Source organism: Schistocerca nitens, chromosome 2, assembly GCF_023898315.1.
Source record: "Schistocerca nitens isolate TAMUIC-IGC-003100 chromosome 2, iqSchNite1.1, whole genome shotgun sequence".
NCBI classification, from domain to species: domain Eukaryota; kingdom Metazoa; phylum Arthropoda; class Insecta; order Orthoptera; family Acrididae; genus Schistocerca; species Schistocerca nitens.
Window position 1 is genome coordinate 553,901,138 of NC_064615.1, and position 13,307 is coordinate 553,914,444.

General features: G+C 46.5%; 1 protein-coding gene across 1 annotated transcript in view; it reads right to left on the minus strand.

Annotated features, from left to right (window-relative positions):
• Positions 1-13,307, minus strand: part of LOC126236578 (growth factor receptor-bound protein 2) — a 62,345-nt gene that overhangs the window by 37,641 nt on the left and 11,397 nt on the right. Inside the window, exon 3 of the mRNA XM_049945991.1 lies at positions 9,821-9,940. Coding sequence (XP_049801948.1) covers positions 9,821-9,940 — 120 coding nt within the window. The remainder of the gene's footprint in view (positions 1-9,820; positions 9,941-13,307) is intronic.

A 13,307-nucleotide genomic window follows, 5' to 3' on the forward strand; every position in this document is an offset into this window, starting at 1 on the left:
AATGGGCAGCCAAAACAAATCCTGACTTAATCATCCTACTGCAGATAAACATTCCACCTCTGTTGTTATTAAACGCGGTGACTACCTGGCACAAGGTCCCTGCCAATTATCTGACTCCAACACCTATAAACTCTGTCACAGTGACCCAGTCCCTGCTTAAATCCTTATGCCCTTCCCAGTACCTCTCCCCTGAATCCATTTCCCAGCTCACCTCTATGACACCCCAAACACCCACCTTCTACATGCTCCTCAAAATGCACAAACTCAACAATCATGGGCACCCCATTGTAGCTGATTATTGTGCCCCCACTGGAAGGATTTTGGCCCTCACTAACCAACAGCTCAGACCTATTGCCCATAATAAAGCCTCCCACATCGAAGATACCACCACTTCCTTCACTGACTCTTCATCATCCCCATCCCTTTACCTCCTGGATCCCTACTCATCACTGTCGATGCCACTTCCCTATACACTGACATCCCTCACATCCATGGTCTCGCTGCTACTGAACACTACCTTTCCCAATATTCTTCAGACTCCAAATCGACTACTTTGTTCCTCATACTCCTTACTAACTTTCTCCTAACTCATAACTATTTCTCCTTTGAAAGGAAGGTATACAAACAAACCTGCAGCACACCCATGGGCACCTGCTTGCCAGCCTCCTATGCCAACCTATTTATGGGCCATCCGGAGGAGAACTCCCAAGTCTCCATGATCTGGACTCAAGGCCAATACATCCTATCCTCACTGCTTCACAATCACATCACTTGCTCTCCCATCTGCTTCATCTGATCTTCCTCAACTCAGACTGCCACCTTCCTGGACTCTGACCACCTCGTCTTTGATGGCTCCATGCACCCCTCTTTCCACATTAAACTCACCAAAAGTACCTGAATTTCGACTGATGTCGTCCCCTTCCACACCAAAAAGATCGCTCCCATACAGCCTCGTCATCCTGGGACAGCGTATCTACAATGACAAGAACTCCCTTGCCCAGAATGCTGAGGGTTTCACCAATGCCTTCACGGACAGGCACTAATTGGATCTCCCATGCTGTTTCCCCAAACAACCCCCACTCCTTCTACCACCCCCAAGAACACGCTACAAAGTAGTGCCCCCTTTGTCAACCAATACCACTGCAGACTGGAACAACTGAACCACATCCTTCATCAGGGCTTTGATTACCTATCATCATGCCCTGAAATGAGGTTGGTTGGTTGGTTGAGGGTTAAGGGACCAAACAGCAAGGTCATCAGTCCTTTGTGTCAAATATGCTCCATTCCGCTAATGGGACATCTCAGGAAAGTCAGAACAATAAAACGGAAAAGGGAAAAACGTAAAACGGCAGTCATGTTGTCATTGGTAAAAAACAAAATGAGGGAAGTCGGCAAGAGAACGAACCCGACACTATGCTGAAGCAGCATAGGCAAGACCACCTGTGACTTAAAAGGTACAACTGCTATAATGTAGAAAGTACATATGGGAATAGAAAGCCTAACCAAGCCTTTTAAAAAAAGGGTAAAAACAGAGTAAAAGGGGAAGAAAAGAGGATTTCGGTCAGGGAGGTGAATCGGGAATCTCCGAACACTGCTTACAGTGGGAGGCACCCAAACACTCACCGCCCTGCCCCAACACCAGAGAGAGATTAAAAACCTTAAAACTGAGAATAAAAACCACTTTCCCGGAGGAAACCAAGAACCAGAGAGACCATCCGGGAATCGTCAGCCAACATCAAAGGTAAAGTGTGGGGGAGTCTGTACTTAGCACGCAGAGCCAAAAGAAGGGGGCATTCAACCAAAATGTGGGCTACTGACTGGAAGGCTCCACAACCACATAGCGGGGGTGGCTCATCACGCAAAAGAAAAGCATGGGTCAGCCTGGTATGGCCAATGCGGAGACGACACAGTGTGGTCGAGTCCTTTCGGGAGAGGCGAAAGGAAGAAAGCCACGGGCCTGGTGTCACCTTAATTGCATGAAGTTTATTAGACAGGGGAGTAGCCTCCCAAGAATTGGCCCATGACAGTGCGAAGTGGGATTTGATGTGAAGCCGTAAATCCGCTGCAGGAGGGGTTACAGAAAACGTGGGGTGAGTAACTGCTCCCCCAGCCAAACGATCAGCGAGCTCTTTACCCGGGATACCCACATGGCCAGGGACCCAAAGGAAGTCAATGGAACAAGTAGCACGGTGAATATCAGCGAGATGGTCATGCATGGCAGAGACCAAGGGATGGCGCGAAAAACACCGGTCAATAGCAAGAAGGCCACTCATCGAGTCCGTACATAACAAAACACGGTTGTGTTGGGACTGTTTAATAAAGGTAAGGGCCTGGGAAATTGCCATCAATTCCGCAGTAAACACCCCACATGTAGGTGGCAGCAGATGACTTTCCGTTCCAACAGAGGACGTGAAGGCATACCCAACACGATCAGCAGATTTAGAGCCATCAGTGTAAAAAACAACAGCATCCCGAAACTCCCATAAAATTTGTCAGAAAAAGGAACGGAGAACACCACCAGGGGAGGGAGGGGGGGGGGGGGGGAAACTTTCGGGCCGTGACGGAGATCCATCCGAATTCGAGGCCGAGGAACTAACCAAGGAGGGGTGGAGGGGAGGGAGCGAGGAAGACAGGACAAAGAAGGAAGCTGAAAATCACGGCAAAGAGACGCAAGGTGCAGCCCAACCGGTAAACCCGCCAGAGGGCGGGAGTCGGGTGGGCGACGTCCATGGTCTGGGAACAGGATAGAATAGGAAGGATGAGTGGGAGAGGAACGGATAGTGAGTGCATAAGACACCAGAAGCTGGGACCGCCGAACAGAAAAGGGGGGGGGGGGGATCCCAGCTTCAACCAGGAGACTATCAACAGGGCTAGTAGGGAAGGCACCAGTGGCCAAACGGATACCACGATGGTGGACTGGATCCAGCACGTGCAGTGTGGAAGGAGCAGCTGAACCATAAACTTGACAACCATAGTCCAAGCGAGACAGAACTACAGCACGATAAAGACGGAGGAGGAGGGAACGGTCCGCACCCCAAGAGGAGTGGGCAAGGAAGCGAAGGACATTGAGTTTACGGAAACATCCTACCTTCAGGAGTCTGATATGGGGCAGCCAAGTGAGCTTGTTGTTGAAAAGAAGACCCAGGAAACGCAACTATGGGACCACAGGCAATCGTTGTGCAGCGAGATAGAGCTCTGGATCAGGGTGGATCATAGTACGGCGATAGAAGTGGACCACTCGTGATTTTAAAGGAGAGAATTGAAACCCGTGTGAGAGGGTCCATGCAGAGGCACGCCGTATAGCTACCTGGAGCTGTCGCTCTGCAGATGCCATCGAGGAGGAAATAACCCAAATGCAGAAATCATCCACATACAGGGCAGGGGCGACCAAGGGACCGACAGAGGCCACAAGTCCATCGATAGCAATGAGGAAAAGAAGGACACTCAAGACAGAACCCTGTGGGATGCCCGTCTCCTGGGTCCGTGGAGAACTAAAAGCAGTACCAATTCGAACTCTGAATGACCGATGGATCAGGAACAACTGGCAGATAAAAATCGGGAGTGGGCCCCGAAGACCCCACTGATGAAGGGTAAGTAAGATGTAATGGCGCCAGGCCGTGTCATAGGCCTTGTGAAGGTCAAAAAACACTGCAACCAAATGGCGGCGCTGGGAAAAAGCCTGCCGAACTGCGGATTCCAAGCGAAGTAAATGATCGATTGAAAACCGTCCCTCTCGAAAGCCACACTGGTAAGGCGACAATAGATCCCGAGATTCGAGGACCCAATTGAGCCGACGGGCTACCATCCGTTCAAGTAACTTACAAACAACATTGGTCAAACTAATTGGCCAATAGCTGTCAACAGATAGGGGGTTCTTACCAGGCTTAAGGACAGGAACCACAATGCTATCCCTCCACTGAGAAGGGAAGTCACCCTGGAGCCAGATACGGTTAAACACCCGAAGAAGATGTTGCTGTTGTGGAGCACGGAGATGTTGAAGCAGTTGGTTATGAATGGAATCTGGGCCAGGGGCCGTATCATGAGCTTCAGGCCGCTGTTTTTGATGAAGGAAAGCAGCTGGATAGGAGGCTGATGCTGATGCCACTGCAAAATGGGTCGCAAGATGTTCTGCAAGAACTAATGGGTCCGTACAAATGCTATCTGGGAGGTGAAGGCCTGGGAGGGTGGACTGCCGATGGCAACCTTGGAGAGAACGAAGTGTAGCCCATACCCGTGACAGAGGGACAGTAGAACCAAGGGAAGAAACGAATCGTTCCCAACATATCCGCTTACTCTGTTTGATTAAATAACGGGCTTTAGCGCGAAGGCGTTTAAAGATAGTAAGGCTGGCTACGGATGGGTGCCTCTTAAAGTGTTGCAAAGCTCGACGGTGATCACGGATGGCAATGGCAATGGTCGTACTCCACCACGGGACTTGCCAGCGACGAAATGGTCCAGATGAGCGTGGGACAGCAAGGCTAGCAGCGCGAACAATCGCGTCAGACACGTCATGTAGGACGTCATCAATACAACCCGACAAAGAGGGAGAAAACTCGACCTGTGCAGTGTATAGAGGCCAATCGGCGCGTTGGAAAGACCAACGAGGTAACCTGTCCATCGGGGAGCGGGAAGGGAGCGTGATAATCAACGGGAAATGGTCACTATCACAAAGGTCGTCGTGTGGCGACCAGTGTAATGAAGGGAGGAGAGAGGGAGAAGAAAGAGAAAGATCAATGGCAGAAAAGGTACCATGACCGGCACTGAAATGAGTAGGGGAGCCATCATTAAGAAGGCACAGGTCGTGGTCTGCAATAAATTGGTCTATAAGAAGACCTCGTCTAGATGGAAAGGCACTGCCCCACAAAGGATGATGAGCATTAAAATCCCCAAGGAGGAGGAAGGGAGGAGGAAGTTGCTGAAGAAGGGCGGTTAAGGCAGCAGGTGTAAGAGTCCTGTCAGGAGGGAGATAAAGATTGCAAACTGTGACTGCAGAGTCTAAGTGGACCCTAACAGCAACTGCTTCCAATGTAGTTTGAAGAGGTATCCACGTGCTAGCAATGTCTGTACGGACCAACGTACAAACGCCACCAGAAGCCCGCAAGGGTCCGACCCGATTTCGACAGAAAACACGGAACCCACGGAGGGTCGGTGAGTGAGCATCAGTAAAATGAGATTCCTGGAGAACCACACAAGCTGCAGAGTAGGACGAAAGAAGGGATTTCAATTCCGGAAGATGACGATAGTATCCATTATAATTCCATTGGAGAACCACAGAACGATGGGTTAAATGGGGGCTGAACACGCTAAATCCAGTCATACCGCCGGGTCCCCACCCGTCACCGACAAGGGGGGGCGACATCCATGAACGACAGGTCAGAATCCGGTTGTGAAGTCGGGGAAGGGACCTCCGGTGACACCAGAGGCTCTTTGTCCCGGGACTTATGTTTCTTCTTCTTTTCAGGCTGAGATCGAGGAGGGCTGTGTGGCATAAAGGAGCCAGCTGCAGCAAGATCAGGAACAGAAAGAGACCGGGCGACCTGAGGGCCGACAGACCGCAATCGTCGCGCGGCAGCAGACCTTTGGCCTGGAAGGTGCCGGGAAGGGGCATCCCGGGAGAGGCGCCCTTGACCGGCAGACGCCGAAGGAGTGGGACACTTCTCCGGCTGGGGAGGGGGAGCAGCGCCCATAGGAGAAGGTGTGGGAGCCGCAGGGGAGGGGGGGAGGAGAGGGGTCCGGGATGGGGGTAAGGAAGGGGGAGGAAGGGGTGAAGATGTCACCAAGGCGTAACTAGATGTCATGGACACAGGGTGCAGTCGTGCATATTTCTTACGGGCCTCTGTGTAGGTTAAACGATCGAGGGACTTATACTCCTGTATCTTTTTTTCTTTCTTATATACTGGGCAATTTGGTGAACGTGGAGAATGACTACCATGACAATTTACACATACAGGAGGGGGAACACAGGGACTCCCCTCATGGAGTGGACGTCCACAGTCACCACAGAGAGGGGCCTGGGAACAGCGGGAAGACATGTGGCCAAAACGCAAGCACTTAAAACACCTCATAGGAGGTGGGATGTACGGCTTCACGTCACAGCGATAGACCATAATCTTAACTTTCTCGGGGAGGGTATCCCCTTCAAAGGCCAGGATAAAGGCACCAGTATCAATACGATTGTCTTTAGGACCCTTCTGAACACGCCGAACAAAGTGAACACCCCGCCGTCCAAGATTGTCCCGAAGTTCCTCATCAGTTTGAAGGATGAGGTCCCTGTGAAAAATCACACCTTGTACCATATTTAGAGACTGGTGGGGGGTAATGGACACAGGAATTGTGCCAAGATGGGCACAGGCACGAAGGGCCGCAGATTGGGCAGCTGAAGCAGTTTTTATCAGCAACGAACCCGACCGTATCTTGCTCAGGGAGTCCACTTCGCCAAACTTGTCTTCAAGGTGTTCCACAAAGAATAAAGGTTTGACACTGGTGAAAGTATCTCCATCAGTCCTGGTGCAAACTAGATAACGGGGGAAAGGTTTTGCCCCTAGACGACGGGCCTGACCCTCTTCCCAGGGGGGTAGCCATGGAAGGGAAGGCCGAAGGGGCAAGAGAAGCAGCACTTGAGGAATCAGTTCCACGCAGAGAGACGGCCGCAGAAGAACGGCCAGAGTTCTGGACCCGTATGCGTTTCATTTGCATAGCGTCCGCCCTGATACCACCCACTCCGATCAGGGGCTCTCCTCACGGGCGCCACCCAGCCACAGCAAGGGCCGTCTGGCAGGGCGGCCATTGCCGGGAGTTCCGATGCTCCAGGATGATGAGCAACCACTCCAAGGCTTGCATGAGGAGGTCACAGCTCAGGTATCAGAAGTGTGGTCCCTGTGTGTTGAAGGGGCTCAACCAAAAGGGTACATAGCGACCCCACCACACGGGCTGGCTACTGTGCTGGCTATGCACCCTAGTATCAGACAACGATGTGAAAGAAAAGGTGGAATGTACTAGGAGGGCGCACGTCGGAGACACTAGGTAAGGTGCTCTTCCCCAAATGGCTCACACTACGGAGGAGAAATTTTGTAATGGAGGTCAAACCCCAGAGTGGGACCAAGGAATGCCAAAAGGAGGAGATGATTATGCAACAAAGCCGAACTGGAAAACCAACAGAACCAGGAGGATAGCGGGGCCAACATAAGCAAGGACACCAAGAGAGAGAGAGAGGAGAGGGCGAGGGGAAAGGAGCAAGGAGGGGAAAGGAGGGGAAGGGAAAGGAAATGCAGCCCTGGAGAGAAAGAAGGCTGCAATGGCTCGGGGCCCCGTGCTCGCCACGCACGTATCCACAAAAGAGTTGTGGACCCCCTGGGGGGCTGAAATGAGGGAGTCCTACCCACCCCTCCTACAGTGATATTCTATCGCCCATCCAACCTCCACAACACCATAGCCATCCCTATGCACTCCCAATTGCAAGCCCTTGCTACAGGAATCATATCCCTGTGGAAGACCCATGTGCGAGACTGTCCAATCTACCCACCCTGCACTACTATTTTAGTCCTGTCACAAGTGTATCCTACCCCAAAAGAGGCTGAGCCACCTGTGAAAGCAGCCATATCATTTACCAGCTCTGCTGCAACCACTGCACAACTTTTTATATTGGCATGATTACCAACCACCTGTCCAAAATGAATGGCCACTGCCATACTGTGGCCAAGAGCAAAGCTGACCACCCTGTGGCACAACATTCAGCTGAACATAAAATGCCTGATTTCAATGGCTTCACTATCCAAGACATCTGGATCCTCCCTCCCTCCACCAGATTTTCTGAACTGCACAGATCGGGGTTATTCTAAAATTACTTTCTCCACTTTCAAAATTATCCTGCATTCAACCTATGATAACCTACTGTCCCCACATCCTACATCCAACAGTTTCCACCCCGTCTGTCCAATCGCCACCTCCCTATTCTAATCCCCTCACAACATTTGTGTGCTGCCTTCGGCTAATGAACCCGCCCATCTTTCCCCTTCCTCGCTGCTTCCTTTTTCACTCCCCATTTCCCTGTCCCACAGCCTCCCGACGATGTGCTTGCTGGCAGTCTAATCCCTGCACCCTCCACCAAACAGCACTCTTCTCTCTCTCTCTCCCCCTCCCCCCCTCCTCAAATCCTACTATCCCTTCCCCTTCTCTGCCCCCTCCAGACCAAACTGCTGCTTCCATTCTACATGACCGTTGCATTCTGGTCCAAGCTGTAAAGAGATGGCAGTCAAGAGTGCGTGAGGTGTGCTTACTTGTGTCAATGAATCTGTATGTGTGTTTGCTTTTCTTCAGAAGACTTTGGCCAAAAGATAATGTGTAAGTGTCTCTTCAGTGTGCCTGTCTGTAACTAAACATTTCATCTTTACAATGTGTAGCAATCTATCTTTTCCTTATATTGCTGATAACATGGTCATTTATCTCTGTTGGTCCATCATGGCCAGGGGACATCAACTGATTAAGTAATTGTCAATGTCAATAAAATTCACCAACAGCCATGTACTTTAAGATATTATTTTATTTTATTGTGAAGGCTACCACTTTCAGGCCCCATAAGTGTATATCAAAATCAATGAACTTATTTTATAACATTTTCGAATGAAGCAATTGTGTAACGATTGACTTCACAATATCCAGTGATTTATGGCGCTATACAACAAGTTCGTTTATTTGGATGGATGCATATGGGGCCTGAAGGTGACATAATGAAATGCTGAAACACATAGCCTTCATAATAAAAAATAATAATATCTTAAAAGTACTTGGCTGCTGGTGAATTTTATTGACATTGACAATGTTTATTTATGGTTGTTGTATACTTAAGGACACTATGACAATGCGGTGACATTACCCAATATTATCATGGAAACTAAGTAGCTGGCGCAAGATTACTAACGACAACTACAGCATCATTACTCAAGATGGCACTGATACTCAGCTGCACCCTCTAACAGGGTCACTCCAGACTCTGGCACAGAAGCCAGCTAAGGGCCAATCTGACTACCTTCTTTGTGTGTGATGATGTGAGCACTGCAGTGTGCACCAGGTATCATCAGGTGTTATTCTTATGGCCACTGGTTGCAATAGGCCTATACGGAATGTGGATATGGTTTGGACCGGACTTTGCTTGGGAAAACGAACTACAAATAGCTTGCACTGTTCCTAGTAGCATGTTGTATATGTATCTCTCGTTGTGAATAAACTCTGCTGCTTGTGGGAGGAGTTGCTTTTTTACAAATGGTGAAATGAAAACTAAACATATAGTTTTATCTTTCAAATTTCAATACAAATATATTGATAAATATACAGTAAATAGTAACTGTCCAATCTAACTTTCAAGAAATGGGGTAATCAGCCACAAATACACTGAAACAGAGTGAGCACATACATAAACTATAATACAAAAACATTCATCTCTAGAAACAGTGATCCATGTCCCATTCTTCTAGCTCCTGGATCTCTAAAAATATACCTTAACTTAGATTGACATAATCAGTTGTAAGAAGACACCCAATAAATCAATTTATTATTTAAAAATACAATAAAAGTACAAAAGGACAACTGTGACAGTGTGAGGAAAGACCATAATCAGGACTATACTCACATACTAGTTAATAAAAGAAATGGGGTGTGTAATGTGAGCAGTGAAGAGCATATAAATATAACTTATAGGGCAATAACAGTTTTGTCATACAACCTGGGTAATATTTACATTTCAATTCCTAATTCTTTCCAGAATATAAAAAGTTATACAGAACTGATTCTGTGAGAAACATGAAAAGGTTAATGAGAAACTTACTTCACTGAAAGAGAGAAATCTCCTGGAGAACTTTCACTAACACGAATGAGGAATGCTCCTTCATGCTTGTTTAGTAAAAGCTTCTCAGCATCTGCTCTTGTTATTCTTCCATAATACCAGCTGAAAGACAGAACAGTCCAGGTGTAATTACATCACAAGTTTACAAATAAATAAACATTCAAGTTTGGGACAGCTACACATGAAAGTGAAAGTGGAAGCTGTCCAACTCACGCAGTCCAGTAACGATGTCGCAAAAAAGCGTTTTGCTTGTAAAAAATGAGGTAGAAGATTTTTTATCTTGTTTATATACCTGAGAGTCGTCGAATCCAACTTTTTGATCTCCAAAACCCTCAGAACAATTTTTTTTGTTTGGGGAGGGAGGGGGGGGGGGGGCAAGAAATTTTGCCGATTTTTTCAGGTTTTCGCCTATTGCTTGGAAACTATGCATCCTACTGAAAATGTTATTCTTATCAAAATGAAAGGGCATTAAATTTTGTGTTGAATGACCTACTTAAATGTCAAAAATGGTGCAGCTGTTTGGTCACAATTAGTTGTGAAAGTTCATTCATTTTTACCAGCATAGCTACAAAGTCGGCTCCAATTCCTGTAACTCAAAAATGGCTACTCCAAATGAAAAGTGTCAAGCTGTCAAATCTGCAGAGCATGAAATTTCATGTTACAAAAGCATCTAGTTTTCAGTTTTTGGCACTACAGCGTGTTCATACACTTGAAAGTCATGTTGTTGTTGTTGTTGTGGTCTTCAGTCCTGAGACTGGTTTGATGCAGCTCTCCATGCTACTCTATCCTGTGCAAGCTTCTTCATCTCCCAGTACCTACTGCAACTTACATCCTTCTGAATCTGCTTAGTGTATTCATCTCTTGGTCTCCCTCTACGATTTTTACCCTCCACGCTGCCCTCCAATGCTAAATTTGTGATCCCTTGATGCCTCAAAACATGTCCTACCAACCGATCCCTTCTTCTAGTCAAGTTGTGCCACAAACTTCTCTTCTCCCCAATCCTATTCAATACCACCTCATTAGTTACGTGATCTACCCACCTTATCTTCTGCATTCTTCTGTAGCACCACATTTCGAAAGCTTCTATTCTCTTCTTGTCCAAACTGGTTATCGTCCATGTTTCACTTCCATACATGGCTACACTCCATACAAATACTTTCAGAAACGACTTCCTGACACTTAAATCTATACTCGATATTAACAAATTTCTCTTCTTCAGAAACGATTTCCTTGCCATTGCCAGTCTACATTTTATATCCTCTCTACTTCGACCATCATCAGTTATTTTACTCCCTAAATAGCAAAACTCCTTTACTACTTTAAGTGTCTCATTTCCTAATCTAATCCCCTCAGCATCACCCGATTTAATTTGACTACACTCCATTATCCTCGTTTTGCTTTTGTTGATGTTCATCTTATATCCTCCTTTCAAGACACTGTCCATTCCGTTCAACTGCTCTTCCAAGTCCTTTGCTGTCTCTGACAGAATTACAATGTCATCAGCGAACCTCAAAGTTTTTACTTCTTCTCCATGAATTTTAATACCTACTCCGAATTTTTCTTTTGTTTCCTTTACTGCTTGCTCAATATACAGATTGAATAACATCGGGGAGAGGCTACAACTCTGTCTCACTCCTTTCCCAACCACTGCTTCCCTTTCATGCCCCTCGACTCTTATAACTGCCATCTGGTTTCTGTACAAATTGTAAATAGCCTTTCGCTCCCTGTATTTTACCCCTGCCACCTTCAGAATTTGAAAGAGAGTATTCCAGTTAACGTTGTCAAACGCTTTCTCTAAGTCTACAAATGCTTGAAACGTAGGTTTGCCTTTTCTTAATCTTTCTTCTAAGATAAGTCGTAAGGTTAGTATTGCCTCACGTGTTCCAACATTTCTACGGAATCCAAACTGATCTTCCCCGAGGTCCGCTTCCACCAGTTTTTCCATTCGTCTGTAAAGAATTCGCGTTAGTATTTTGCAGCTGTGACTTATTAAACGGATAGTTCGGTAATTTTCACATCTGTCAACACCTGCTTTCTTCGGTATTGGAATTATTATATTCTTCTTGAAGTCTGTGGGTATTTCGCCTGTCTCAGACATCTTGCTCACCAGATGGTAGAGTTTTGTCATGACTGGCTCTCCCAAGGCCATCAGTAGTTCTAATGGAATGTTGTCTACTCCCGGGGCCTTGTTTCGACTCAGGTCTTTCAGTGCTCTGTCAAACTCTTCACGCAGTATCTTATCTCCCATTTCATCTTCATCTACATCCTCTTCCATTTCCATAATACTGTCCTCAAGTACATCGCCCTTGTATAAACCCTCTATATACTCCTTCCACCTTTCTGCCTTCCCTTCTTTGCTTAGAACTGGGTTGCCATCTGGGCTCTTGATATTCATACAAGTGGTTCTCTTCTCTCCAAAGGTCTGTTTAATTTTCCTGTAGGCAGTATCTATCTTACCCCTAGTGAGACAAGCCTCTACATCCTTACATTTGTCCTCTAGCCATCCCTGCTTAGCCATTTTGCACTTTCTGTCGATCTCATTTTTGAGACGTTTGTATTCCCTTTTGCCTGCTTCATTTACTGCATTTTTATATTTTCTCCTTTCATCAATTAAATTCAATATTTCTTCTGTTACCCAAGGATTTCTATTAGCCCTGGTCTTTTTACCTACTTGATCCTCTGCTGCCTTCACTACTTCATCCCTCAGAGCTACCCATTCTTCTTCTACTGTATTTCTTTCCCCCATTCCTGTCAATTGTTCCCTTATGCTCTCCCTGAAACTCTCTACAACCTCTGGTTCTTTCAGTTTATCCAGGTCCCATCTCCTTAAATTCCCACCTTTTTGCAGTTTCTTCAGTTTCAATCTGCAGTTCATAACCAATAGATTGTGATCAGAGTCTGCATCTGCCCCTGGAAATGTCTTACAATTTAAAACCTGGTTCCTAAATCTCTGTCTTACCATTATATAATCTATCTGATACCTTTTAGTATCTCCAGGATTCTTCCAGGTATACAACCTTCTTTTATGATTCTTGAACCAAGTGTTAGCTATGATTAAGTTATGCTCTGTGCAAAATTCTACAAGGCGGCTTCCTCTTTCATTTCTTCCCCCCAATCCATATTCACCTACTAGGTTTCCTTCTCTCCCTTTTCCTACTGACGAATTCCAGTCACCCATGACTATTAAATTTTCGTCTCCCTTCACTACCTGAATAATTTCTTTTATCTTGTCATACATTTCATCAATTTCTTCATCATCTGCAGAGCTAGTTGGCATATAAACTTGTACTACTGTAGTAGGCATGGGCTTTGTGTCTATCTTGGCCACAATAATGCGTTCACTATGCTGTTTGTAGTAGCTAACCCGCACTCCTATTTTTTTATTCATTATTAAACCTACTCCTGCATTACACCTATTTGATTTTGTATTTATAACCCTGTAATCACCTGACCAAAAGTCTTTTTCCTC